This window comes from Conger conger, chromosome 19 (assembly GCF_963514075.1).
Source record: "Conger conger chromosome 19, fConCon1.1, whole genome shotgun sequence".
NCBI classification, from domain to species: domain Eukaryota; kingdom Metazoa; phylum Chordata; class Actinopteri; order Anguilliformes; family Congridae; genus Conger; species Conger conger.
In genome coordinates, this window is record NC_083778.1 from 15,402,705 (window position 1) to 15,430,204 (window position 27,500).

General features: G+C 48.3%; 2 protein-coding genes across 2 annotated transcripts in view; both read right to left on the minus strand.

Moving 5' to 3' along the window:
* The window catches only part of LOC133119392 (deoxyribonuclease-2-beta-like), a 4,100-nt gene extending 721 nt beyond the window's left edge, over positions 1-3,379 (minus strand). The window contains exons 1-6 of the mRNA XM_061229980.1: positions 3,325-3,379; positions 2,757-2,860; positions 2,265-2,424; positions 1,261-1,339; positions 699-860; positions 414-605 (exon numbers count right to left, since the gene is read on the minus strand). Of these exons, the coding sequence (XP_061085964.1) occupies positions 414-605; positions 699-860; positions 1,261-1,339; positions 2,265-2,424; positions 2,757-2,860; positions 3,325-3,327 (700 nt within the window). The 5' untranslated portion in view covers positions 3,328-3,379. The remainder of the gene's footprint in view (positions 1-413; positions 606-698; positions 861-1,260; positions 1,340-2,264; positions 2,425-2,756; positions 2,861-3,324) is intronic.
* A 4,630-nt stretch (positions 3,380-8,009) lies between these two features.
* Positions 8,010-27,500, minus strand: part of lrig3 (leucine-rich repeats and immunoglobulin-like domains 3) — a 26,441-nt gene continuing 6,950 nt past the window's right edge. Inside the window, 17 exon segments of the mRNA XM_061229257.1 lie at positions 8,010-9,606; positions 10,077-10,253; positions 10,930-11,070; positions 11,992-12,153; positions 12,526-13,002; positions 13,897-14,110; positions 14,112-14,179; positions 15,319-15,645; positions 16,964-17,127; positions 17,389-17,460; positions 17,809-17,880; positions 18,348-18,428; positions 19,839-19,982; positions 20,445-20,588; positions 20,809-20,952; positions 21,562-21,705; positions 22,287-22,421. Coding sequence (XP_061085241.1) covers positions 9,398-9,606; positions 10,077-10,253; positions 10,930-11,070; positions 11,992-12,153; positions 12,526-13,002; positions 13,897-14,110; positions 14,112-14,179; positions 15,319-15,645; positions 16,964-17,127; positions 17,389-17,460; positions 17,809-17,880; positions 18,348-18,428; positions 19,839-19,982; positions 20,445-20,588; positions 20,809-20,952; positions 21,562-21,705; positions 22,287-22,421 — 2,875 coding nt within the window. The 3' untranslated portion in view covers positions 8,010-9,397.

Here is a 27,500-nt window from a genome sequence, read left to right on the forward strand (position 1 = left end):
AAACAAAAACAAACAAAACTCATTGAAGAAATGTATGAAATCGATGGGTATTTTTGTTCGGACATTCATTCGGCTTCTTGTTTGAGGGCCGTGGCGGAAGGAGTTAGTCGTGTCTCATTGGCCACTGTCAGTTTTACAGCCTGACAACAGTATCCATTTTCATGAATTAATATCATTGTGCACTGTACACATGACAGCAAAGCCAAGTGACATGAGCTCACTGTGTGTGCACAGTCATAGGACTCACTCTCCTAATCCAATCTCTCCACCGCTGTAAGTACTACTACAGCACAATGTGTAAAATATTATTGCTGAATAATGTGATTGCTGATTGTAGTCAATAATATAAGGGATTGAAATGGTAGTAGGCAGTAAAATATGAGGCATTTTTAAATAACATACAGAAATCTCACCATTTTTTATCCCGGAGCTGTATTTAGCAAAGCTTTTAAACTTGTGGCCACCCCTTGATGTCAAATCCTGGACCAGAAAGGGATCCATTGGTTTGGCAAATTTACGTTTTACAACATCCTGGAGTGATGTATGAAAATCAGCTGGGATGTCATAGTCAAATGAGAAGGCTCTGATCTGCTGGAGGTGTTTACCTGAGAATGAAATAAGCAAGATATTCACCACTCAAGTCACTGACAACACTTAAAATACTTTCTAAATATGAAGGCCTAACGAGGGCAGATTACCTATCTCGTTGAATGTTTTGTAGGGCAATGTCACACAGATGAATGTCTGACCGTTTACTGCTCCAGATTTGGGCCAGATAACTTTCTGCTTTCGATCATAGGGAAAATGTGGGGTGCTGTGTAGGAGCCAGACCCCAGTGGTTTTATCCATCATTACAACCCCTAGGGAACATGAACAATGAGACAGCATTTCCACAAAAACCCCTCGAGAACATGAACAATGAGACAGCATTTCCACAAAAACCCCTCGAGAACATGAACAATGAGACAGCATTTCCACAAAAACACACATAACATGACATAACATGACATAACATGAGGCCATTCAGCCCAGTAATGCTCACCTTTTCCTACCCCTAAGTGTACCTACTGCCTAGTTTGGCTAAAAGCTAAACAGAATCGAACACCGGATCAAGCCTGGTCTTGAAACGCCCCAGTGTTTCTGCCTCCACTACATCTTCTGAAGCGGGTACGTACAGCGTCTGCCTTCTGCCATTGAACATGATGGGAATTCTGTTAAAAGGGATGTTCCCTGAAAGAGTCAGACTTTTTTTCAACCTACCTTTACTGTGGCCAAAGCTCTTGTCGGCGTTACACCCTGCGGGCTGATCATTGTAGGAAATGAATCCAAAGTCTGGTGTCTACAAGTGATGCAGAAGGAAAAATGACGATAACTCCAGACCTTTTTCTCTTCACAGAGAAAAGACAATGCTTCACTCAGTGAGCACTTTATTAGGTAGATTATGCACATCAGCTAAATGCAAACATTTAATCATCGAATCATGTTGCGGAAACTAAATGCATAAAAGCACACAGACACCGCCAAGAGGTCCAGCCGTTTTTCAGACCAAAATGTCAGAATTGGGAAGAACTGTGGTCTAACTGAGCCAAAGTAATAACGTCAGGAGAAACAATAGCAGAAAAAAGGATTTGGAACTCAAAAATAATTCGCAATTTAAAGTGAAATTCCGACTAGACAATATCTTAAATAACAAAACTAAGTTCCATTTTCATAGTCTTATCGCATGTGTGTCAGTGTGTGCATGTTAGTGTGTGTGTGTGTGTGTGTGTGTGTTAGATTTGCACTTTGTTCTTCTTGTTAGTTGTACCAGCCCATCTATTCAGCAGTTAGGGGCAACATTGGCACAGGAGGTAAGAGCAGTCGTGTGACAGTTGGAGGGTTGCCGGTTCGATCCTGCCCTGGGTGTGTTGCAGTGTCCCTAAGCAAAACCTCCAACCCCCAATTGCTCTATAGCTTAAAGCTAATTTTATATTTCATCAAGGCCAGGGGTTTTCTGCCTTTTATGATTCAGGGCCCCTCCACCCAGGCTCAAAGGCATCCAGGGGGACCCCCATTATGTTAAAAAGGGTCATATTAAACAACAAGCTGTTGGTGCCTTGCATGGCAGCCAATCATCATTGGTGTGTGTGTGTGTGTTTGTTAATGAGAAGCATCAATTGTACAGCACTTTGGATAAAGGCACAATATAAATGGCAACCATTTAGTGTCAGGATTTTATTTTCAGAAAAACAGACCATGAAAGCGCATAATAAAAGTGTTCTCACCGGAGACTTCCATGTAAGCAGAGGCTCCAGTGTGTGTGCTAGGGCACTTTTAGCGTCGTTGATAGGGGTATGCCATTCAGACGTACCTGGACCAATGTAGACATACTCTAAGCCAGTAAATTTGTAGTTGTTCAGTTTGGGCACCTTGTATAAGACATACCTGATGATGACCATTCAGAGAAGAGGAGAAGGAGGGGGGGAAAAAAGAGGAGATAAAATTTTCAGTTCCATTTAACATCGGCATTTTAAAGATTTATATCCCCCCCCCCCCCCCCCACTACTCGCCCCTTCTCCCCCTTCTCCAACAGAAATTGAACATTCATCTAGCACTTATCAGCACACAGGAACGCAAACAATGCTCCAATACAAACAGCTAGCAAGTCGGCCCCTAAATAATGGGGATTACTATCAATGCCTACATAGAAAAAAATCACAAGACAAAAAGCAAAATGTTTTTTTCTGTTGTTGCGAGAATTCAAAACATTCACTTGCCAGTCCACCCCAACACCATTTTTATCTCTGCAGGTGATTTTGTCGACTGAAGAGCAGAGGTCCCAGCAGAGAAGACTGAGAGCGAGGACCCTCCACGTGACTCCCTGAAACACACCAAGAACAACAGCCACGCATCAGCTCCAGACACATTCTTTAACCTTCACCCGTTATGTTGACTCAGGGGACATGCACTTTTACAAATATAAATGCTAATCGAAATCAGAAAGGGGGCAAATACTCACAGCACAGTATTATTATCCTGATCTTATTATACTATGAATTATTATTATAATCAAATGCACTACATAATTTATCCACTGAAATGAAAAATGGATTTTACCAATTTAATGGGCCAAATATATCAGAAATAAATCATTTTAAGCCATTGCATTAAAACATTTTCCCTCCTCTCATATTAGATTGCGGCAGGATTAATGCCAGTTCACTGCTCCTAGCCAAGAGCAAACGGAAGAGAGGACAAGGAGCAGCCTTGGGTTTGCTGAACAAACCGCTACGCTGGAACAGAACCCATTCTACTCAGAATTGCCCAGAAATCTGAAAGTCTTACCATTTATAGGCTTGAAGAGTTGACTGTGCTCTGCCCTCAGGCACACAGAGCAATATATAGGGAGGTGATGAGACCTGCCTCCTGCCCTGTTGAATAATTTGAGCTGGGGAGGGAGCGCTGTGTACCCTCCGATGATTAGATAAGAGATTCATGTGGCTTTTTTATTTTTGCAGGGGGCACCACGTCAGATTGACGGGAATATTCTCCAAAATTCCAGAAAAAAATCAATTTGCAACGGTCAGCTCAAATTTGCTCATATGCAATAGAATACTTTACTGAAAGTCTCCACTGCCAATGACCCCAATAAGCACAAACACACAAGCCAGACCTGGCTAAAATACAGATACCAATCAAATCGTTTCAATTTAAAACATTTGTTTTGTGCATTTCAGTTTCTGATTAACCGAAGAGGAGACCAATTATTTTTATTAAACTGAATTCACATACAAAAGAATTACAAAATTGAAATGTCAATTTGTTCTGTGCTATAGCTTAAAATGCATTCTAACTAATATTTCAAATAAAATGTTTAACATATTTCATGAAATAAGTGAAGGTCTTCAAACTCGCCATTAACTCTGAAACCATTACCCTTTTCTCTGTATTGATCATCTGACTCCAACCCCCCTGTTAAGAATGTTAACCTGTCAGCTGTTCTTCAGTGCCTGACGTCTGACCTGCTACAGGCAGTATCACTGACAGGACAGTTCCTGGAAAAAAGATTCAAAGTCCAGGGCTGTTGAATAATATGTTTTTATTTACAATTATATTCCGGTCCGGAAGAGCAATGCATAAGACAAAGCTTAACACATTGCTAAACATCTCCTGGTCAGTTCAATCTTCATACATTTTTCACAGGAAGGGGGCTTGTTCTGGGAGAAAAAGAAAAACTAAAAAAGAAAGAAAAAAAAGATTTTCTAGCAGGCAGTAGATGCCTTGCGGTTCTGGATTAAAGAACACATTTCAACACATCTATATCTGTCAGAAAAGTCTGTGCGTGCGGTTTTGCACAGGGAGGACCAAGTTTGAGGCCATTCTTATGAGTAATTCTGAGCGCAGATACCGGTTCTGCACGGTTTCATTGTAAATAGACGCCAATGAAATTACTCTGGGCATGAACAGGGCAGAAAACAAAATATACCCCTCTTCCAGGAAAATCAGGTTTCTCTTGTCGTGATTTGTCCACTTACACTGAACACAGGTTTGAGAGCGTTTATTACAAGCCCAGAAGAAAAACACTGGAAAGTCATTACAATAATGACAGTAATTCTAGACAGGGCTGATCTAATCTCCAGAGGCCGAACTTCACATCTCCCGCCACCAGGCGGAGTTTGTCTAAATTCGGCAAGGGCTTTGAAAGCACAAACACCATCTTTTAATAATTTATTTGATTCCGAAAAGCCCACCAGTGGCAAGACATTATCTAAGCTGCTTTCAGAGTTATTCACCCAGTCTGGAAAATGCCAGAGGCCTGCATTATAAAAAATATTTTAAACTTTTCCATCTGTTACTAAGGGGTTAAATGAGGGACTTTCTTGTGGATCAATTAGTTTACAGTAAAGAGTTTTAGATTTTTTTGGGGTTTTTTTCAAGTGCATATTTGTTTCTGGGTGGCCTGAGGGATGCTTAGCGTGAATGATGATTCAGAGTTTGACTGCCGTATTTAAAAACGCTGCATTTCGTCGCTGAGCTAAAACGACTGGACTTGCACAGGCCCTCCCCCCTTCCCCCTTCCTCCTTCCTCACCACAACAGAGTCTCGCGGATAAACTCACCTAATCTCAACTCTTTTATCTGTAAAGTCTCAGTTCGGGCCAGTTAAAACAGCATTTACAAGACCTACGAATACAAGTTAAACCCTTATTTGCATCACCACCACCGGTTTTATTACGAGGAACAGCTGAAGAGGAAAGTTCAGACAAATGATCATTCCAGCCGATTTGGCGTGCCACACCGAACCAAAGCTCTGCCAGAAAGCGATCAAAAGATGCTAAATGCTAGCCAGCATAAAGGAGGCATCTGTACTGTAGTTACACTGGAAAGCACAATTACCTTCACTTGCACTGGCAGTGTGCGTACACAAGGCTTCAGTGCATTTAACTCCTCAGCAAAACAATAGACAATATGCAGAGTCTAAACTGCGGAGGGATTTTCCACAGGAATGCATGCCGAAACATGCTCCCTTCTGTACACGCTGTGCGCGTCTGTTTGAGGAGCGACCGTTAGCACCTCCCCCCACAGCCCAAACCGAGTTCTGTGTGCCCCGACGACATAGTAAGTACCACTACTTCCATTGCTACTGCGAAGAACCGCAATAAATATGATAGCCATCATCAGTATCAGCCACTTTCTTCCTGGGAAAAATTGCAGCGCATTTATAAGTGGACACAGGCACTCACACACACCATGACACTTTCTGGGATCGACGCGGTGGGGAGTGTTACATATTTAAGCAATTCATGGGTACACGTCTCGGGTCTGCCCATGGTATCTCGAAGAACATTTAACCAGCGATCAACATTGCATTGTTACTGGATCGTTAGGTTACCTGCTGGTAACCTAACACACCGTATGGTCGCATATAGTTCTCACATAATTAACTCTACAAAACAGACATGTGGCAGCAAGCCTAAATTGAAGTGCCGCAGGGCTTCACTTGAGGCCCAAGGGTTCCCGTCGTACCAAGCGCCCCTCTGTACGACAGGTGAGCTCCGCCCCTGAAGGGCACATTCCTTACGTGTGAAACCGCTCTTCCTCTGTGGTGGAGGACCTGCAGTGTCCCTCCACACTCAGTGTGCAGCAATATTTAACGACGCGAAAGCCACATGGTTTCATGTTGACACAAACATTTTAAGAAGATTACACAGGCACAGAACAACCGAATACGATTTTGAAATTTGATAATTACAGCTCGGAACCCAGTGTGTTGACAGTAGAGAAGTCCGTCGTCCCAGCTCCGGGAAGGTTTTACAGGTTGTAAAAGAACGGATACAAACCTAACCTAAAAAAAATAAATTGTGGAGACAAGGGAGAAGACCCCCGGGGGTTAGAACACGCAAGGACACTTTCCTTTCCTTGTTTGGTTCTGCTCCAAGACGAAACAACCAGAGGCCATAGCCTTCACCTGTCTCAATCTCAACGTGTTTAGGTCTGTAATGTCAGACACAGACCGCTTTTATTGCAGTTTTGTCAATTGGTTTTCTTTTTTTGGTCTTGATAAAACTTGATAAAAAAAATTCTCGATTGCGACACTTAGTTATTAAGGGCTTGGTAAGATATTGGCTTAAGTATGGGGGGGGGGGGGGGGGGGGGGGGGGGGGCAGTGTTATTGTGTAGCATTTGTAGAACAGAGACTTGCTATGGAGGCCCCAACCAGTGATTTAATGCACCATCTGTAGCTGAAATATGTGCCCGATTCTGCTGTTAACAGTTACCCCACCCCCGAGACTACAGAGCGCTTTGGAGATGTGTGAGACTGCACACATTATAATGCTAACCATGAGGAGAGAGAACTTGAACTTGACTTGGACATTTTTTTTGTACTTTTGTACTAAAGCAGCCTCCTCCGTTCTCGGGTTTTTGTAGGGCCTCAGCGAAATTTAAAACGAGAGATCTGTAAAAGCGCCAGTCTGGCGTCTTCCCCCTCGGGGACGCTTAAAAAGAATCCCTGCGTGAAAACTTCCAGAAAATCCCCCTTCTAAAATTCAACCATTATCTTTTACAAAACAAGGATGACCCTCAAAGGTCTTCTCCCTCTCATGAAGCCTGCGCCCCGCAAAAACAGTCTGCTGGCAGTTAAACCAGACAAACCAAACGGTCGCAGTCGAACGAACGGTGCGTTTCGAAACGCCCCTTTTTTGAACGATTAAAACCAGCGGGAGGGGAACTCTGAATCCCTCCAAGCGGCCAGCGCATACAACCACACACGTTCATGTCCCATCTTCAACTTCAGACTGTCCGGGGGTACAAAATGAGCCTTCATCCCACTCCTCCTCCTCCTGACATTGCTGGACGCCCTACAAAACGAGTCGTGATCGCGCCGAGCAGTTCTGCAGCCGTCCTATATTACAAACAGCTGTGGAGCGACGCCACATCTGGCAACAATGCCGGCAAATTAGCTCTGAAATTCGACGTATCTGGCAGCGACGGACCCCGCATGCTAAACTCATTTTCTGCGCTTAGTCACCGGTGGTCTGGGTGGACGGCCGACTTCCTGTCTCGCTCGGTGGTGCCGGAGATGGAGCAGGGGGACGGCCCAGCAGTCTGCGCAGAGCCCTGTCGATGGGAGGCCAGCCTCGCGCCGCACTCCCGTCCTGTCCCTAATCCACACTCCGCGCTCCCGCCCTGTCCAATCCACACTCCCGCCCTGTCCAATCCACACTCCCGCCCTGTCCAATCCACACGTTTTTTTTACTTTAAAGGTAAATTATATCCACATTCACGATTAGTGGTTATGGTTTATGCAAGCAGAAAACATTGTTTGCCAGACTTAACATTTACGCAAAGCAAATGAGTGAAACTCCATAACAATATGAACTTGAGCGCACACACACACATACACACACAGACACACACACACACACACAAAGACACACACACACACACACAAAGACACACACACACACACACACAAAGACACACACACACACACACACACACACACACAGACACACACAGGACAAGCAATGAGGAAACACCCCTTTTTATTTTATCAACGCACATACTGCAGCAACAGAAAAACGAGGCCGATTTGTTCAAAAGAATAAAACAAAGAAAGAAATGTGTTCAGCAGCTGGACGGGGTTGGGAAAGCTCCAGCCTGGCCCCTGCTTAGACTTAACGACTCCTCGCATTGTCCTTCATCTGGAAGTTTCCGGGGCGGCGTGGCACAATCGGGACTGAACTCTGATGTAAAGCGGTCGAGGCACGCACAGGCTGTAGGTAAGCGGGTCTCGGTTCAGTTGTTGGAGAGCACCCGGAACCTGGAGAAAGGGCCTCGAGAGGCCTGCAGAGCCAAGAGTGTGAAGCCGTGGAGCTTCCTGTAAACCGTCCAATCCTGATTGGCCGGCAGCACAGTCATGTGCTAATGACGCATCCTCCGCAGGCAGGAGCTCCTCCGCAGGCAGGAAAAATCACCAATCCAGCATCCCAGTAAAAGGGGCTGACTCAAGCCCAGATCTCTCCCTTAGCTACACCAAACGAACACAACACATGAAACAAAATGGCTCCTCTTTTTCTTCAAGCTTTCATCAGCTGCAGAGGCAGGAGGGCGCAGTGAGGCCAAAAGAGCCGGGTGCTTGTTTGACGAACGCCTCTGGTCCTGGGAGGGGTGGGGGTTTACAGTGCAGCCTCTGTCAGGGCCTGTGTAAATAAACAGCGCTAAAACTGCCAATGACCGACCCCCCCCCTCCCCCCGTTCCTGTGGTGGGACCCCGGTAAAGGAGAGAGAGCAGGACCCCATCGGAGGGGGGAAGTCAGCATTCCAATACCGTTTTCGGGCAGGGAAGTGGGACCTCGCGACAGACAGACATGGTCCTTTCATGGGGCTAAAAAGTTTGCATACGGGTACAGTGAGCAGCCAGAAAACAAAAGTCATGGCATGTTCAGAAATGGCCTTTTTATTGCACACGGAAAGGCCTGTTATTGCGTATATGTGCAAAGGGTGCTTAACTTGTATCAAAAGCTTATGACTGAGGAACGGGATAGAAACCTTGTGTTGAAAAAGCTATTTTCAACACAAGGTAAAATGTCTTTTAAGGAAACCGTAAGCAAAAATAATGGATTCTATTTACACTTCATTTACAAAATATAATATACTTTGTATATAAAATAAAATAAAAAAACGTACGGATTTGTCAACTTCTTGCACTCAAGTCATTTCCCCCGCATTCCTGTTCCGCAGAACGGTCGGGCTTCCAAGCCCCGGCTGTCCGCATTTCCGTCGACGCGATTCAGTTACATTCAAATCTTCCCACGAAAAAAATAGCGTCCGGAACCGAGGTAGTTCTCTCCTTTTTTAGTCACTTTAAACGAGGACGCGAAGCGGCGTCCATTTTGCCCGCGGCACGCGTCCGGCTACGTGCTCCTCCGACCGGGCGGGCGGCCGGACGCCCCGAGGCTGCAGTCGGGCAGCTCGTAGACGCCCGTGCCGGGGTCGCTGCCCGGGTCCTGAGGGACGGAGTCGCGGTCCGAGTCGGCGTCCGCTGCCGCGTAGGGGTTCTGGTGCAGCCGGACCGGGTCGCACAGCTCCTGGGCCGGCCTCCACGGGATCTTCCCAAAAGTCCCTGCCAAAGAAACGCACGTTGAGCACGGGTTCTGTGAGAACTCGCCACCGGAAACAAAATGGATGCTGGATTGCCAGGGCTTTCGGGAGTTCACCCTGACTGTGACCAACCGGGCTGCACAAATATCAATATATGTATACATGTATAATGTAATGTATAAAAAGTGGGCATGGAGGCCATCTTTCGTCTTATTTTAATCACACCTAATGTAGCAAACAACCAAATGTGAGGCCACGCACATTGCTTCCCTTCCCTTGCTTCCGGAACATCAGTGATAAAAAAGCAGCACATGATCAAATGGAAGCTGTACGACCTTGCTGCTGATTGGCTGTCTTATCAACACCCAATAGATCGTGATGTCCCCCCCCCCCAGAGCCGTTCCACATGGCCTCTGATCCCTCCGTGACATCATGCATGCTGATGACATCACTACGCCGAGCGACCAATCGCGTGCGCACATCGGGCCTTACCCATGCAGGCGCTGGAGGGGAGGCGCTCGCGGTCCTGGCCCGGGAGGTGCAGCGGCCCCTGGGGGCCGGAGCAGGCGACGGGGGCCGGCGGGTGGAGAGCGTCCTGACCTGCCGCCCCGCAGAGCTCCCTCCTCCTGGAGCTGCCGTGGGAGGCGGGGGGGAACGGGCCCCGCAGGTCTGAGGGCAACAGAGAGGAACCCCCACCCCAGGGTCAGAACACCGAAACACATTACATTACATTAATGGCGTTTGGCAGACGCTCTTATCCAGGGCGACGTACAGTTGATTAGACTAAGCAGGAGACAATCCTCCCCTGGAGCAATGCAGGGTTAAGGGCCTTGCTCAAGGGCCCGACGGCTGTGCGGATCTTATTGTGGCTACACCGGGATTAGAACCACCGACCTTGCGTGTCATTTATCTTAACCATTATGCTACAGGCCGTCCTACACAAAACCAACAACAAACACACACCTGTACGGCACAGTGAAAATGGCCGAGGCGCAAACCATACAAAAAAAAAAAGAAGCAAGCCACACTGGCATTAAAATGTACACAGCAAATATGAATTAGAATTCATGTTTTAGGACTGTTTGACAAAAGGCTTATATTTCTGTCATTTGGCAGATGCTTTCAATCCAAAGCAACTTACAAGTGCATAGGTTCTTCCACAAGTCAACGCATCACACTAGTAAAATACACATGAAGTGTATTGTAAACATACAGTCATCAGTGCAAGTTTTTGGTTAGACAAGAGGGATAGGGATATGGGAAAGGGGGGCGGGGGGGGGGGGGGGGGGGGTAAATCAGGAGGGAGGACGAAGGTACAGTTAGGACTCGGGGTCAGGGCACCTACCGGGAAAGCCCTCAGAAGGTTCCGGGGCGTAGAGGTTGCCTCTCCTCAGCAGGGACCCGATGGGCCCTTGGTAATGGCAGAGGAGCGGGTCGATGGCGGCCTCCATGTCGGCTTCACTGCCGGTGTCCAGCTGACACAGCCCTGCGGAGAGCGGGCGACAGTGAGACACAGCGGTCAGGCTCCTACAGGAACCTTCAGTCACACGCCCAGCTGAACAACCAACATCTGTCTAAGTTGCTCTGGAGAAAGACTCCTGCCAAAGGGCAAATTGCTACTTAGAAGACAGCGATTATTAGAAATGATCCGAAACTCAACGGCTTGCAAATATTTCCATGTCATTATCTGTTAACCGAGCAACCTGTTGGCGACCGGAAAAACTGCCAGTTACTTCAAGAGAAGCATCGTGTCGTACTTGCAGTGTTCAAATTAAAAGACGACCATTTCATTTTAACGGAAACGCATGCGAGTTTCAACAAGGTCAGTCAGGCAGTGAGTGTGTGTGTGTGCGCGTGTGCGTGTGCGTGTGAGAGTGCGTGTGAGAGAGCGTGTGAGAGAGCGTGTGAGAGAGAGTGTGAGAGAGTGTGAGAGAGTGTGTGAGAGAGTGTGAGAGAGTGTGTGAGAGAGTGCGTGAGTGTGTGTGAGTGTGTGTGTGAGTGTGTGTGTGAGAGAGTGTGAGTGAGAGTGTGAGTGAGAGTGTGAGTGAGAGTGTGTGAGTGTGAGTGTGAGTGTGAGTGAGTGTGAGTGAGAGTGTGTGTGAGTGTGAGTGAGTGTGAGTGAGTGTGAGTGAGAGTGTGTGAGTGTGTGAGTGTGTGAGTGTGTGAGTGTGTGAGTGTGTGTGAGTGTGTGTGAGAGAGTGTGAGTGTGTGTGAGAGTGTGTGTGAGAGTGTGTGAGAGTGAGAGAGAGTGTGAGAGAGTGTGAGAGAGTGTGAGAGAGTGTGTGAGAGTGTGTGAGAGTGTGTGAGAGTGTGTGAGAGTGTGTGAGAGTGTGTGAGAGTGTGTGAGAGTGTGTGCGTGTGCGTGCGAGAGTGTGAGAGTGTGTTTTCAGCGAGGAGGCCTCCTCACCTCCCAGGTCCTTCTGCTGCAGGTAGAATCCGCTGAGGGACGAGGACATGAACTGGTGGCTGCCGCTGCCGCTCTCTGAGGGGACGTAGGCGTCCTGGCGGTCGGCCAGCGTGCCCTGAGACGACAGGTAGCTGGGGATGTCCGGGGGCAGGTTCGTCTCGTCTGGGGGAGGGGGGGAGAAACAGCCAGCGAACGGTGAGAAACCCCAAACAGCCACGTTCCACCACGTCACGACGTAAGCACACGCGTTAAAGAGACCTGACCGCTGAAAGCAGGAGGGAACGTGCAGCAATAGAAGCAAGAGAGTTGCATTTGCATTAATTTGTTGGGAAACGCTTTCGCACTTGTATCTGGGGCCACTAGCTTTTTTTTTCCGGAACATTCTCTCCCGACATCAGCCATCAAAGAGCACGACCGTGCTCAGGACGGGTGCCGTTACGACGCGGCCGATTCCTCCGCCTCCGGTTAAACCGTTTAAGACGTTCGCGGGGTGGAGAAAGCGTCGGCGTCCGAGGATCGAGCGGGCGGGCCTACCCGTGTTGGTGACGCTGCAGTCCTCGTTGCGGCGCCGCGTGTGGTAGATGATGACCACCCACACCAGCGAGGTGCCCACCACGCAGCACACCACGGCGATCACCACGATGCCCACCGTGGTCCAACCGTCGCCCTCCGGCCCCGCCCCGGCCCCGGCCCCCGGCGCGGGGCCCCCGGCCTGGCCCGGCTCGCAGTTGGGGCCCGGCAGCACGGCCAGGCGCACGTCTCCGCGCGCCGTGCCCAGCGGGTTGGACATCTCGCAGGTGTAGCGGCCCGCGTCGCCCTCGGACGCCTCCACGATGATCAGCAGCTGGTTGGCGGCGGCGAAGAAGTGGCGCTCGGTGGCGGCCAGCGGGCTGTCGTCCTTGGTCCAGTTGAGCCGGGGCGCCGGGCTCCCGCCCGCGATGCACTGCAGCACCGCCGTCTCGCCTCGCGCCACCGTGCGGTCCGTCAGCGGCCGCAGGAACGAGGGGGTTTCTGGGAAATGGAGTGCGATTAGCCTTCGGCTGCCGCCAGACAACGCACTCTACACAGCAAGCCACATCCGTTCATATCTATAACACACTCTACAGAGCAAGCCACATCCATTCATATCTATAACACACTCTACAGAGCAAGCCACATCCATTCATATCTATAACACACTCTACAGAGCAAGCCACATCCATTCATATCTATAACACACTCTACAGAGCAAGCCACATCCATTCATATCTATAACACACTCTACAGAGCAAGCCACATCCATTCATATCTATAACACACTCTACAGAGCAAGCCACATCCATTCATATCTATAACACACTCTACAGAGCAAGCCACATCCGTTCATATCTATAACACACTCTACAGAGCAAGCCACATCCGTTCATATCTATAACACACTCTACAGAGCAAGCCACATCCGTTCATATCTATAACACACTCTACAGAGCAAGCCACATCCGTTCATATCTATAACACACTCTACAGAGCAAGCCACATCCATTCATATCTATAACACACTCTACAGAGCAAGCCACATCCATTCATATCTATAACACACTCTACAGAGCAAGCCACATCCATTCATATCCATGACACCCTCTATACAGCCATCCACATCCATTCATACCTACAACACACTCTACAGAGCAAGCCACATCCATTCACACCTACAATACACTTTACAAAGCAACTCGCACCAGTTCACACCTACAAGATTCAACACAGCAACCGACACCAATTCCTCCGTACGCCACACTTTTCACAGCAACCCACGTCAACGTGTAGGGACAACCCGGTGTCCTGAAAACACGCTCGCACGGGGACCCGCCCTGAGGAAAAGCGTGGCGTAACCGGGGGCGGCCAGCGAGGGCGAGCGGGCAGTACCCAGCACGGTGAGCGTGGCGTTGGCGGAGATGGCCCCGGCGCCGTTCTGGGCCGTGCAGCTGTAGACGCCCACGTCCTCCGTCTGCACGTCCACGATGAAGAACACGTCGTCCTCCGGCATCACGTGCATGCGGCGCTCCCGCGCGGCGGGGAAGTCCGTGCCGCCGTCCTTCTGCCAGGCGATCTGCGGGGACGGGTGGCCCCCCGCCGCGCACATCCAGCCGCGCCGTGGCCCCCGCCCGCACCGTCAGGTCCATCGGCATCTTGGTGAAGGACGGGAGCACTGGGGAGGGGGGGGGGCAAACAAAAACAACAAACGGCACAAAAACTTGTTAGCGAAGGTTCGGTTGAGCATGCTCCTGCTGGAACGTGCTCGAGAGGTAAATGGTAAATGGTTGGCATTTATATAGCGCCTTTATCCAAAGCGCTGTACAATTGATGCTTCTCCATTCACCCATTCACACACACACTCGCACACCAACGGCGATTGGCTGCCATGCAAGGTGCCAACCAGCTCGTCAGGAGCATTTGGGGGTTAGGCGTCTTGCTCAGGGACACTTCCACACAGCCCAGGCGGGGGATCGAACCGGCAACCCTCCGACTGCCAGACGACTGCTCTTACTGCCTGAGCCATGTCGCCCCAGAGGTCACGCGGGCAAGCCGTCTGCATCGTGAGCCTCGACTGGCTTACAGAAGAGGGAGCTGGAGAACTTCACTGACTGCCGGGTCAACAGGCTACTCAACTCTTTATCTCTTCAGAAATTAGCATTGGCGTACTACTCAGACAGCTGGCCCTGCAAACACATTTTAACCTAACCATAGTCAATGTCTGTATGGTCTTCTCAGAAGAGATCAAGCTTTTTCTTCACCCATGGAATTTCTTGTGCCTTGACAATAACAAGTGAACTAGTAGTTTCGATCAGCATTTGTCCATAATTCTAATGTTCATGGGTTGCTTGTAAAACGCACATCAAGTTTAAACACCAGTTCCAGGCCTGTATTCTAGAGGTTGCTGCCACAGTTACATTACATTAGATTACATTACAGGCCTTTAGCGGACGATCTTATCCAGAGCGACGTACAACGAAGTGCAAATCAAACACGGGGGGACAAGTGCGATGAGGACCCAAGAGGAAAGTACGGAGCGAAACCTCTAGAGTCTAGAGCAGAGGTCACCAACCCTGGTCCTGGAGAGCTACTGGGTCTGCTGGTTTTTGTTTTCACCTTAAAATCAGCACCCTGCTGAGTACCAGGTAACCAGGTGAGGTGAGTTAGCTGTGTAATCATCTGCTCTAATTGATCAATTAAGTGCAGAGTAACAGCGAAAACCAGCAGACCCAGTAGCTCTCCAGGACCAGGGTTGGTGACCTCTGGTCTAGAGCGTGAACGGGAACGGGAGGGGGGCGAATAGGGGGCGCTTACTGTTGACGGTGAGCTTGGCCTTGGCGGAGTAGGACGAGCCGAAGTGGTTTGAGATGACGCACTGGTAGCGGCCCTCGCTGGCGAAGTCGACGTGCGGCAGCCGCAGGGTGGTGGTGTACTCGGTGACGTGGCCGGGCAGGGCGCGCATGTGCGCCTGGTTCAGCACCTCGCCCGCGCCGGCGCCCAGCGCCTCGTTGTCCTTCTTCCAGGCGAACGTCATGGGCGAGTCGCTGGAGCTGGCCGCCGAGCAGACCAGCGTCACGTTGGAGCCCCGCAGCGCCGCCTGCGTCTCCGGCTGCACCGTGATCCGCGGCTTCGGGAAGTCGTCTGCCCGGCCCAAACGAGAAGGATTAGCACGTTAGCCAAACGAAAAGGGTGAGGTTTAGCACGTTAGCCACCTTGCTTAAGGCCAGTTTACAGTGTTGCTTGGGAAGTCGTCTGCCCGGCCCAAACGAGAAGGGGGGGGGGAGGATTAGCACGTTAGCCAAACGAAAAGGGTGAGGTTTAGCACGTTAGCCAACCTTGCTTAAGGCCAGTTTACAGTGTTGCTTGGGAAGTCGTCTGCCCAGCCCAAACGAGAAGGGGGGGAGGTTTAGCACGTTAGCCAAACGAAAAGGGTGAGGTTTAGCACGTTAGCCACCTTGCTTAAGGCCAGTTTACAATGTTGCTTGGGAAGTTGTCTGCCCAGCCCAAACCAGAAGGGGGGGGGTTTAGCACGTTAGCCAAACGAAAAGGGTGAGGTTTAGCAGGTTAGCCACCTTGCTTAAGGCCAGTTTACAGTGTTGCTTGGGAAGTCGTCTGCCCAGCCCAAACGAGAAGGGGGGGGAGGTTTAGCACGTTAGCCAAACGAAAAGGGTGAGGTTTAGCACGTTAGCCACCTTGCTTAAGGCCAGTTTACAGTGTCGCTTGGGAAGTCGTCTGTTCGGCCCAACAAAAAGGGGAGGTTTAACAGGTTAGCCAAACGAAAAGGCGGAGATTCTGCATGTTAGCCACCTTGCTCAAGGCCAGTTTACAGTGTCGCTCGCCTGAAATCGCAGAACATTAATGAACGTCTGATTGACGTCCAACGTAGATGGCGGTCGATGCCAGAAGTTTAAATAAACTCCAGTTGCCCAGAGTATAAACCAAAATGTTTCCCCAACATCCACTGCACATCATCAGTCACAGTAGTGACTATAAACTGGCCATTATCCAGAACGACTAGCACCTTTACATTGCTTCCCTACATCATATAGCTTTATAATTACAAAAGAAATTCGAATCAGGTCATTTGCTCAAGGGTAAATCAACAAGTATTTTAATACTTTTTGGGATTTTAAATTTAATTTATTTTACCATCTTGCTGAATAAGACAACACTATAGCGAATGAGGTAAGACTATAGCCAATGAGGTTTGACTCATTGGAAGATTGGCCAATGTAATAAGAATACTGTCACGCAAACACTAACTTAAAACAAGCTAATACTCTGGACTTGAGAATCAAAAACTATCTTAAGGGAACTTATACTTATAAAGGGAAAACTATCTTAAGTGTCATTAAAAGGCTCTTTTTTGTTGCAGTGAACACATGACTGTATGACTGAGCCGGCGCAGGCTCACAGCCGGGTCTGGGGGCGGGGGGGGCAGGAGGGGGGCGCTGCTCACCGCACACAAAGTCCTCCTGGCTCACGGCGAACAGGCTCCTCCCCTTCAGCGTCAGCGGATGGGCGCAGCTGGCGTTGATGAAGGGGGAGAATCCGCGCTCCGCCACCCACGGAGGCAACCACTTCAGCTGGCAGTCGCACAGCAGGCTGGACGTGTTCAAGCGCCTGGCGGGGGCACAGAGCGGGCCGCGGGTTACCGCGGGCAACAGAGGCAAGTGCAACTATACAGAGATTGTGTAGGACAGGCAGGCAAGTGCAACTATACAGAGATAGTGTACGACAGGCAAGTGCAGCTATCCAGAGATAGTGTACGACAGAGGCAAGTGCAACTATACAGAGACGGTGGACAACAGACAGACAAGTACAGCTCTACAGAGATAATGCAAAGTACAGCAATAGAGATTATTAATTTAAATGTATACTCACAGTTCCTGGAGCTGTTTAATTTGAGAAAAGGCATTCGCTTGGATTGACATGATAGCATTGTTGTTCAGATCTCTATGGAGAGAAGTTTTGGTCAGGGCACTGTATACTTCAACTGCATGTTTTACAATGTAATATTTTACAAGTTCAGCTTATTTCTATTTCTTTGTCCGCTTTGAATGTCGGATAACATCGAAGCTACCTGCGATGCTAAACATCTGTATTGCTCTTTGTTTGAACCAGTGAAATCGCCTTGGTAATCTTGCGTCATATCCTGTCAGGGCCCAGTTCGAAGTCAACGCTTGGACATAAACTCCATAATGCCCAGTAAAGTCAGATTTAATCAATCAAAATCGTAATATCGTTTTGCACATGACATTTACTCTGTTTAGACGATCTGCAAAGAGGCCAGAGTCTACTCACAGGTGCTCGAGTGTCTCCAGGCCAGAAAAAGACTTCTTGGTGACCGAACGGATCCGATTGCCCTGAAGGAACCTGAAAGGTGTAACACACATTTACCAAACAGAAACAACAATCCTTTCTTTTAACATATTACCACTTTCTATGATAATATTAGAAGTCATGCATTTGGTGATCGCTGTGCTCCAGTTTATGAGCAATGATTAGAGGGATTTATTTTGAGGACAACTTCCTAGAAAACTGATCGTTTGCTTCAAGTCCTTTGTTCAGATTGATCCCAAGAAGTTTAATACAGTCGTCAATCCACCATTGAAAAGCCACAACTTGGCCCCTAGATGGGCTACCAGTGAAATTCCAGGTAGATTAGAAGATACCTCTCCTTACTGTTAAAGCCAAAATAATGAGGAAGTAAGGACTAAGCGTGCTTTTGGGTTAAGGCATTGTGCCATTTGTAAGAAGCACTTCACAACTGAAACAGAATCAAAGCGATCACTCACAAAGACGTTAAAGGCCTCAAGAAAACAAAGATGCCAAAAACTCACAGCTTCCTCAGTTCGTCGAGTGCAGAAAACGGCCCGTTCATATCTTCAACGGTCCAGGAGATTTCATTATTTTTTAAATCCCTGAAGGAGAAAAAAAAAAAATAACATTGATCATAAACCCACATAGAGCAGCGGCCATGGGGGGGGGGGGGGCGCGTGTACGCTGCTTTTTATTCCAGCCTCAGATCTTGATTCTATAATTAGTAAAATTATTTGCCGATTTGGGGTTCCAGGATTGCACACAATTGACATAAACAAGTGAAACGTGAACGCGTGTCGTCTAAACAACCGTCGCTCACATTCCGTGCATTAATGCAGTTAAATGCACAAAAATTGAGCGAGTCGCTGGAATCGATTACGGCCGCATTAAATCGGCCCCTCCGTGGCAACGAGTTCAGGGGCCGCTGCTGTAGGGTTTTGAGCAAACACAAAACGCACAAAAGTCAAGAACGGTTTAACATTCTCTGGTTTACGGGGCCCCAGTCAGATCCCCTGAGGCCCTGAGTGCAGCCCGTGAAACATTCAAAGCCGCATTCACAGGTCCCACACGAATGCAGGGCTTACTCGCAAAAAGAAACAAAACTAAATGTACGCTTTATCATTTATTTTATTATTTGTGCCCTGTAATCGGTCTACTGTGTCCTGCATTTTTTATTTTTCTGTTCTTATTGTCAAAGCACTCTGAGCCGCTTCCAATGCATGAAAAGTGCTTAATAAATAAAGTTTATTATTATTTTATATATACACATACATACGTATACATACACATGAAAATACTGAGTAATAAATCAACATATTGAGTAATGACAGACAAAGCACCTGAACCTTCGCCAAGGAATGAATAGAAATCTAGAAAAGATAAATAAATAAATAAAACTTGATAACCAATGCGATTTGACAGGGGCGGTTCAGCAGATTGTTCCCCCTCCCCCAATTTTGAACAGGACGTTTCCTCTTTCTCCAGCCCGACTGCTTACAAATGGCTGACCTGAGGCGGAGGAGAACCACCACCACCACCACCACCACCCCCCCAAACCCCCCTCACTCGAACTCGACCTACACCCCCGCCCTTCGCTGACCCCTCACGCGCAGTTCACATTTGGCTCCGTTTAACTCCAGGGCCAATGTTTTCACGTCTTGGGAGGAGCGCTGGTTTCACTCCCCGCCAGGTTGTCGAGGTCAAATCTGAACAAGCACATTGTGTACGCACAAAGACCACGGCCCTTTTGCGGTAGTGTACAAGGCAGAATACGTCCCGCGCCACCGAACAAAACAAACAGCGAGAATGACAAACCATTTCAGTACTTCCATCCTTCTGTTCTTACGAGACCTGGGTCAAACTACGTAAATGTTCTCGATTCAAATACTTTTTCTGTGCTCGATTGACCTCGCCTGGGACAACCAAGCCGGCCAAGAGGCCCGGAAGGTTCTGAGAGTGTCCCATCGGTTCTGACACACCAGACGAGGCTCGGCGGAGGACAGGAGACTCACAGGGTGTGCAGGTGGGCAAGGCCCCGGAAGGCTCCGTCGGCGATGAAGCTGATCCGGTTGTTGCCGATGTGCAGCTGGTGAAGCAGGCTGAGGCCCACGAAGCTGGACTCCTCCAGCCGCACCAGCTGGTTAGAGCCCAGGTCCCTGCAGAACAGACCAGAGAGCGGTTAGCCTCTGGAGAGCACCAGAACAAACCAGGGAAGCAGTTAGCCTCTGGAGAGCACCAGAACAAACCAGGGAAGCAGTTAGCCTCTGGAGAGCACCAGAACAGACCAGGGAAGCGGTTAAGGCCTACTCTCATCAACATGATTTCTACAAATTAGCATATGCGGGGGGGGGGGGGGGGAAGGTTGGCAATAAAGGAACACAATTTATCACGACAGGGGGAATTGCATAAGAGGCATTGCCCCAACTAATGAACAATTTAAACAAAAATAAAATAAAAAATATGCGAAACTCTGCTGTGACTAGTGGCTGTCTTCTTTACAGGCAGCCCCACCAACCTCCAGTAGGCCGTGTATGTGGCAGGAGCAGGCCAGCGTTTGCGTGGGCAGGAGCGTGGTGTAACGGGACGGCGGTGTTTTGGAGGGGACGGGGGGCACTCACAGCTCGGCGAGCTTGGGGCAGAACTCCCAGGCGTCGGGGCGGATGCGGCTGATGGCGTTGTGTCCCAGGTGGAGCCACTGCAGGGTCAGCAGGCCGTAGAGCCAGCCCTTGCTCACCTCCGTCAGGTTGTTGTACTCCAGCTGCCTGCGGGCGACACCATTTAACATCAACACACATCTGGTGTGTGAGTGTGTGTCTGTGTGAGTTTGTGTGTGTGTGTGTGTGTGTGTGTGTGTGTGTGATGTTCTGGTGTGAGTGTGAGTGTGAGTGTGAGTGTGAGTGTGTGTGTGTGTGTGTGTGTGTGTGTGTGTGTGTGTGTGTGTGTGTGTGAGAGAGTGTGAGTGTGTGTGTGTGAGGTTCTTACAGGAGCTCCATGTTGCTGAGGCCCCAGAAGGCTCCATCCATGAGTCGGCTGAGCCCGTTCCTCTGCATCTTCAGGGAGCGCAGGGAGTGCAGCCCGTGGAAGGTCAGGCCGTCGATCCTCCTCACGCGGTTCCTGTTCAGCTCCCTGCCGAGCGGGAGTCACACCCGCGTTAGCGCCCCCACGTTAGCGCCCCCACGTTAGCGCCCCCACGTTAGCGCCCCCACGTTAGCGCCCCGCGTCAACAACCCGTCAACCCGACTCATGCTGCCTCGGGCCTGGGTGCTTAAGCATGTTCTGCAGCACCTAATTTACGCCTAAAACATCCATCCATCCATGATCTTAACCTGCTTATCCTGAACAGGGTCGCAGGGGGGCTGGAGCCTATCCCAGCATACATTGGGGCTAAAGGCAGGAAGGCACCCTGGACAGGACGCCAGTCCATCGCAGGGGAACAGCTAAAACAGAACTGTTCAAAACACCCTGTTCTTGGAGCCCAGTTCCATAAGCAGCCATTTTAGATCAATGGCAAGTAAGCCGACATTGCTCTTCCCAATTAATGATTTCATTTGTGACTTCATTATAAAGTCAAAATCGTAGAAAAAAAAAAAAAAGAAACACTCTGCTTTGGCTAGTGTCCGTCACACACATCAGTAAAGCACCGACTGCTGTGCAGTTCGACATCCGCTCGCACATATTTAACGTCATGAACGCATCGTCACGAAGGGTGCACGTGATTATTTAGGTTCCACTCACAGGTGCAGGAGGTTGGGCAGCTGGAAGATCTTGGGCGGGACGGAGGAGAGCCGGTTCCGGCTCAGCCTCAGCACCTCCAGCGTGCCGGACAGGTTCTGGAAGCAGCCCGACTCCAGCGCCGAGATCCGGTTACTGCTCAGGAACCTGACGGCAGGGACGCGGGGGGAGCGGGGTTAGCGTTAGCGTTAGCGCTGCGGTCCCGTTAGTGCCGTTCCACCGCGCTGAGCGGTCTGACCTTTTAGCAAATATGGAAAGGAGAACTACCTGGGAACCACCGCCCTCCCATTTCGTAACTGTTCCAACGGAAGTTGGAACGGGAAAAAAGGCATTTGGTTTGCCTTGGTTTTTCTCCAATGTTTACATTGTTCATTCTTTCGGCGGTTTGTGGATTTATTGCCGTCCAACAGTTGATACGACAGCAGACACAACAAATAAATAAAAAAATAACCCTGGTTTTTCTTTTGAAGGATTTCAATGCTGGTGTGATATAGTGGGGACTGAGGTTGAGACTGCAAACTCACAGGTCTTTTAAAGGGAACACAGACACAAACTCACAGGTCTTTTAAACGGAACACAGACACAAACTCACAAGTCTTTTAAAGGGAACACAGACACAAACACACAGGTCTTTTAAAGGGAACACAGACACAAACTCACAGGTTTTGTAAAGGGACCACAGACACAAACTCACAGGTTTTTTAAAGGGAACACAGACACAAACTCACAGGTTTCTCAAAGGGAGCACAGGGAAGGAGGAGGCCTTCAGCTCTCCGATGTTGTTGTTGCTGAGGTCCAGCGTCTCCAGAGAGTGGAAGGCCAACAGCTGCTCCTGCGAGATCGTCGGGATCCTGTTATTCGCCCTGGAAAGCAAGTGCAGAATCCGTAAACAAACAGCCGACGCTCCCGCCCCCAGGAGGCCCGCGTATCCATGACAACCCATGTGAAAACATCGTCCACTGAAGCATACCTGAAGTACACCATTTCATACTTAAGAATACCTTAAGTATAATTAAAGTGCCTATCAAGTACGCTGAGTATACTATTTTTTTCCACACAGGGAATGCTTCACATCTCTCTAAAAGAGAGGGGAGAGCAGATGTTGACGGCCGGATTTAAGAGAGAAAGCCCGCAGACACGATACCCGGTTACAAACTCACAACTCCCGGGTGAGAAAACGGCCTTTTCAGGTGTCAACACCAAGGTCGGCGCAACCTGCAGAAGCCGTCACCCTACACTACACGGAGTTTCACAGAAACCCGCACCATCGCGCTGTTATTTTGTCTATAAGGTAATTACTAACAAGCCATTAAGAACCGGCAATTACCGGGGCCTGATGAATGGCGTGTCCTCAGTGAAAGCATGTCGTAGCAGAAGCCGGCAATTTCCTTAGTCGCACGCCTCCTAAATTGCAGAGTGTAGCCGTCGGCTCGTAAACACGGGAGCACACAGTGTGGGCTTTGTGCCGGGGCCCGGCGGCCAAACAGAAATCCCTCACAGAGCGGGGCGACGGCAGGGGCTGAGGGGGGGGGGCACGCTAACCCCCAACCCCCCAACCCCCTCCCATATCCTATCGCTTCACAAATCAACTCAATGCTTCTTTAATTCGGCTCCCCAAAATTTCATCCCAGAGACGACCGTCACGTCTGGGTTTAGCGTCCCGAGTAACCAGAGGACTGAGGGACAGACGCGCTGGAAAAACTGGTTTTATTCGGGTTAAACGACCTGCTCTGAACACCTGGCTTACAGACCTGGGTCAAATACGTCATCGCTTTGGATTGAAATACTTTTCTGCGCTCAACTGATCCGAAAGAGTTTCACCCGACACGCTCCGTCAAGCGCAGAAAACTTTTTTTTTTTTACCTTTCGGTGAAACAATTACGTATTTCAACCAGGCCTGCCGGCCTATGAGGCCCTGAGTCACAGGCAGACTGCAGTGTTCCCTGCAGAACTGCCCCAAGCCTTTCGCCATCACAACAGCCATTCTGGAGCAAAGCAACGGACCTCCCGCGGTGAAATAAAGCAGATTCACTGCACTTACCACATCAGTGCCTCCATTACCCGAAAGCACACGTCACTAATAACGGAAGCAAAACCGCACCACAAATCCATTCTAATATGAAACCGCTGGCTAGTTTAAAAACAAAACAAAAAAAACATTCCTCATTGTTTGCAAACTGGGTGATTTCACTTTGCACATACAAGTAACCAATGAAATAGCCATATGGATCATTTCAGGAGGGAGAGACTCAGGAATATACGAGTATTTAAGTTAAGTGAATCCGTACAGCTTTCCTAATGTATTTGTACATCATTCATTCATGTCAACATCTACGTGAATTAATGGAAATTTGTGTAACCTTGTTGTAAATTGTGACTAGTTTAAGACCAACTTGAATACAGCCCATTCAGTTTTCCTTCATTTGCTGAAAAATTGAATGAGCGTCTTTTCAAAGAACACATCAGTGAGACTATCTATCCATCTTTAAGTTGAGGCCAACAGCAGACAAACAACAGTAGCACTGTGTTTCCAGTGAAAGGACCTTAAATTTGCTTAACCAATTTATTTCGCAAATAAAGTTATTAAACACAATTGCTTTAGAGTCCAAGGCCTGTCTGTCAGTCAAGCAAAAACTCAAATACACAATTTGCTTTCCCACAATCTCGGAAACAGCCACTCATTTCAGGAGCAACTTAAACATCTACAAAAGCCCACTGCTGTGGGTTGACACAATTTTAACTCTCGACTGAAAATCACAAGTCTTCAAATCACAATGTAGTTGTACACGTTACAAAAACAACAGGCGTGTGTGTTCCGGTTTAAGTGCCCCGCAACAAAAACATTCTTGGCCGTCACGGGGCAGGACATCATATTCCCTCGTAACCAAACCGCGTTTGGACAGAGCGAACTGAACGTCTCGGGCAGGGCTAAGACGAACGACACGCGTGTTTGGAAGTATTCTTGAGTACGTGCGGACCGAACGCAGACGGGTTTACGAGCGACAGGGCTCAGGCACGGAACGAGTTCCTGGAACGAGGAGGAGAAGCGGGCCAAGGGGGCAGGAGCGGCCCCGGAGAACAGCTCGCAGCACACACTGCGACCAAAAACGCCAGGGAGCATTCGCTTCACGCCAGCCAATCGAAACGCCGCATATTTTCCCCCTGCCGTCAGACCCCTTCTGTAAACAATTAATAAGATGGCAAAAACAATAGAGCCTTCGAAAAAAGACGCATTCCTACATTTTGGGAAAATGTTCTCTTTCGGCGCATTCCAGTTCTCTCCCTCCCTCCCTCTCCCTCCCTCGTTTCTGGACGGGGGTAAGAAAAAAAAAAAAAAAGAGTCGGGGTATCAAATGCCACTTAGCTCTTATTTAAACAGCCAGGCAGACATGGAGGCATCGCTGCCTGGCTCTCCTGACCCAGGCCCGAAGGAAAAACAAACCACTAACTCACCAGCTGCCAGCAATTCAGTCGCCATCATCTTAATTAATTGAACAATTTCCCAGGAATTTAAGGGATTTTAGCTCTCCGGGAGTTTTCGATACTCGGAAGAGAGGAAATTCGGAAGACCGGTTTAAAGCCTTTTGGGTAGCGCTTTACAATGAGGTCACGTGAATTGGCATCAACTAATGTAGTCGTTAACAAACGACTGCAAAGTTGATCTTTACAGCTCTGTTCATGCATTTGGACATCATTAATTCATGTTACCTACTAATTAGTTAATGCCAATTCATATCAGAATGAAAAAATAAACAATTAATGTAAGTTCATCCAATGGTATGTCAACATTCATTGAACTAATACATTAGTGACTCGTTAAATACATTAACTAATAAAAAGCCAATAACACACTGAATTTATTTGTGGGCCAGCATCAATTAATTATGCCAACAACCACATTTGTACCCTTATTGCTGACAACTACATACAATATGTACCCTTATTGCAAAGTGTGGCCGTCCTTTTGTTCATAAAAACCTCTGGAAGGATGGGAATTCCATCTCCATTTTGTGACCTCCCTCCCCTCAAAAACAAACGTTCACAGGACAGCCAGGACAGGATGGAGCCCGATTCTCATTTGCTCACAGAAAGGGACCCCTCCAGTACGTAAACCCAGAGACAATATTACAATCAGTTTGGAAAACCTCCCAATACATCCGTGAGAACGCACATCCCGTTTTTGCCCACAAACTCAGACATGAAATTCCCTCAGAGGAGGATACTGGCCACCCCTTACGAGGCCTCAGAGCTGACATACAGCACTGTGCAGAAGTCTTAGGCACCCTCCATTAGTGGGTCCTAGACGCTTATTCTTTTGTTTTCTGTATTAGCATGTCAGTCAAAAACATGGAGAAAAAAAAATGCCATGCTGCAGAAACGTTTGTGTATTGTTAAATTAAGTTTAACAGTTAGGAACCAACCGCTCAGATAAAAACTTGAGGCTGTCTGGGCTTACCTAGAGAGGCAGAAGCAAGCAAGACAGCCAAAGTCTACAGAAGAACTGTGGAAAGTTCTCCAATATGTTTGGAACAGCGACCAGCTGGTTTTCTGATAAAACAGTGGCCCTAAAAGAACTGATGCATTTTAAAATGCATCAATGAGCTGAGCTTTGGAAAAATAATAATAATACATTTTATGTTGTCATTATTATTATTATTAAAAGGTGAAAGTCAGTCACAACAAATATTCATTTGATTTAGTTTTTCCACAGTCTTTACAGGACATTTTAAAATTTCATGTTTGAAAGCATGGTGGATTTACAGTTTTTCGGCACAGGACTGTACATGTCATTAGTGAAGCAGTGCTCAGTAACACGCACACGCGCACGCGCACGCGCACGCGCGCGCGCACACGCACACGCACACGCACACGCACACGCACACGCACACGCACACACACACACACACGGCTGTGTGTCTGACTCCAGGCAGCAGGGAGGGCCTGGTTCTCATTACAGGCACCCCGCTGCAGAAATGGGACTCGCATGCGGGCTCTTCCCCCCTCTGTTCTCCGTCCAATGGGAAATACCACACACAAGCATTCTTCTGAACGCACTTCAAGGAGCAAAAGAAAAGGAAAAAAGGGAAAAAAAAAATAAAGGGAAAAAAAAAAAAAACCTTGAATAGTCATCCATTTGCTATTCGGTGTTAAAATGGCCTCCTTGGAGGAGAAGCCAGCTATTTTCTTGTCAGGTTGACGATAAAGGACTGAAAACTGCCAACGCACTGCAAGCGGGCTGACAGCTGAGACTCGTCCAAAAAGACGTCATGAGAGGAGGCTTGGGACTCCACCAGAGAATTAATTTCATTAATAAAAACACTTCTCCCGAGGCCCAGAGATCTCCTAATAAACTCGACAGTATGCGTTACAAACTCATTTCATCCTCATCCAGGCTTCATTATCCTTACTCTCCATCAGCATTCATCATTCGATATTTTCCACAGACCCACATGTACGGACACTCGTCTAAATCCACACGGCAAGCCCATTTTAAATATCCTGTATCGGGTCTCAGCTCTACAATTAGCAGTTGTGACACTAGAAATGAACGAGGAATTAGTGAGAGTGCAGATTTGTTAATGGGAAGGTAAATCTACTGTTGGCAACTTTTTGCCAACACTGCCCGCCGGCTTTCTGCTGGAGGCAATGGTTTTAATTTTTGCCTTTAATGTTGTTAAATGTTCGCCATATCTGTCCATGTATCCCTTGCAGACATCTCCACTTTTCGGGGAACACACACAGAAGTTGAATAACAAAACTCGCGTTCATTTAGCAAGCTGATAACCACCTTTGTATTGAAACAGAAGCCGTTATGTTTCTTATCCGTATCTGTAGGAGGGGGGATTCAATATGGGTCAACTTTACAGGCCCCTGTCTCCTGAACGGTTGGTCATTCAAGCTAATCAAAAACGCATTCGAACAATCTCTCATAGTTTAACACA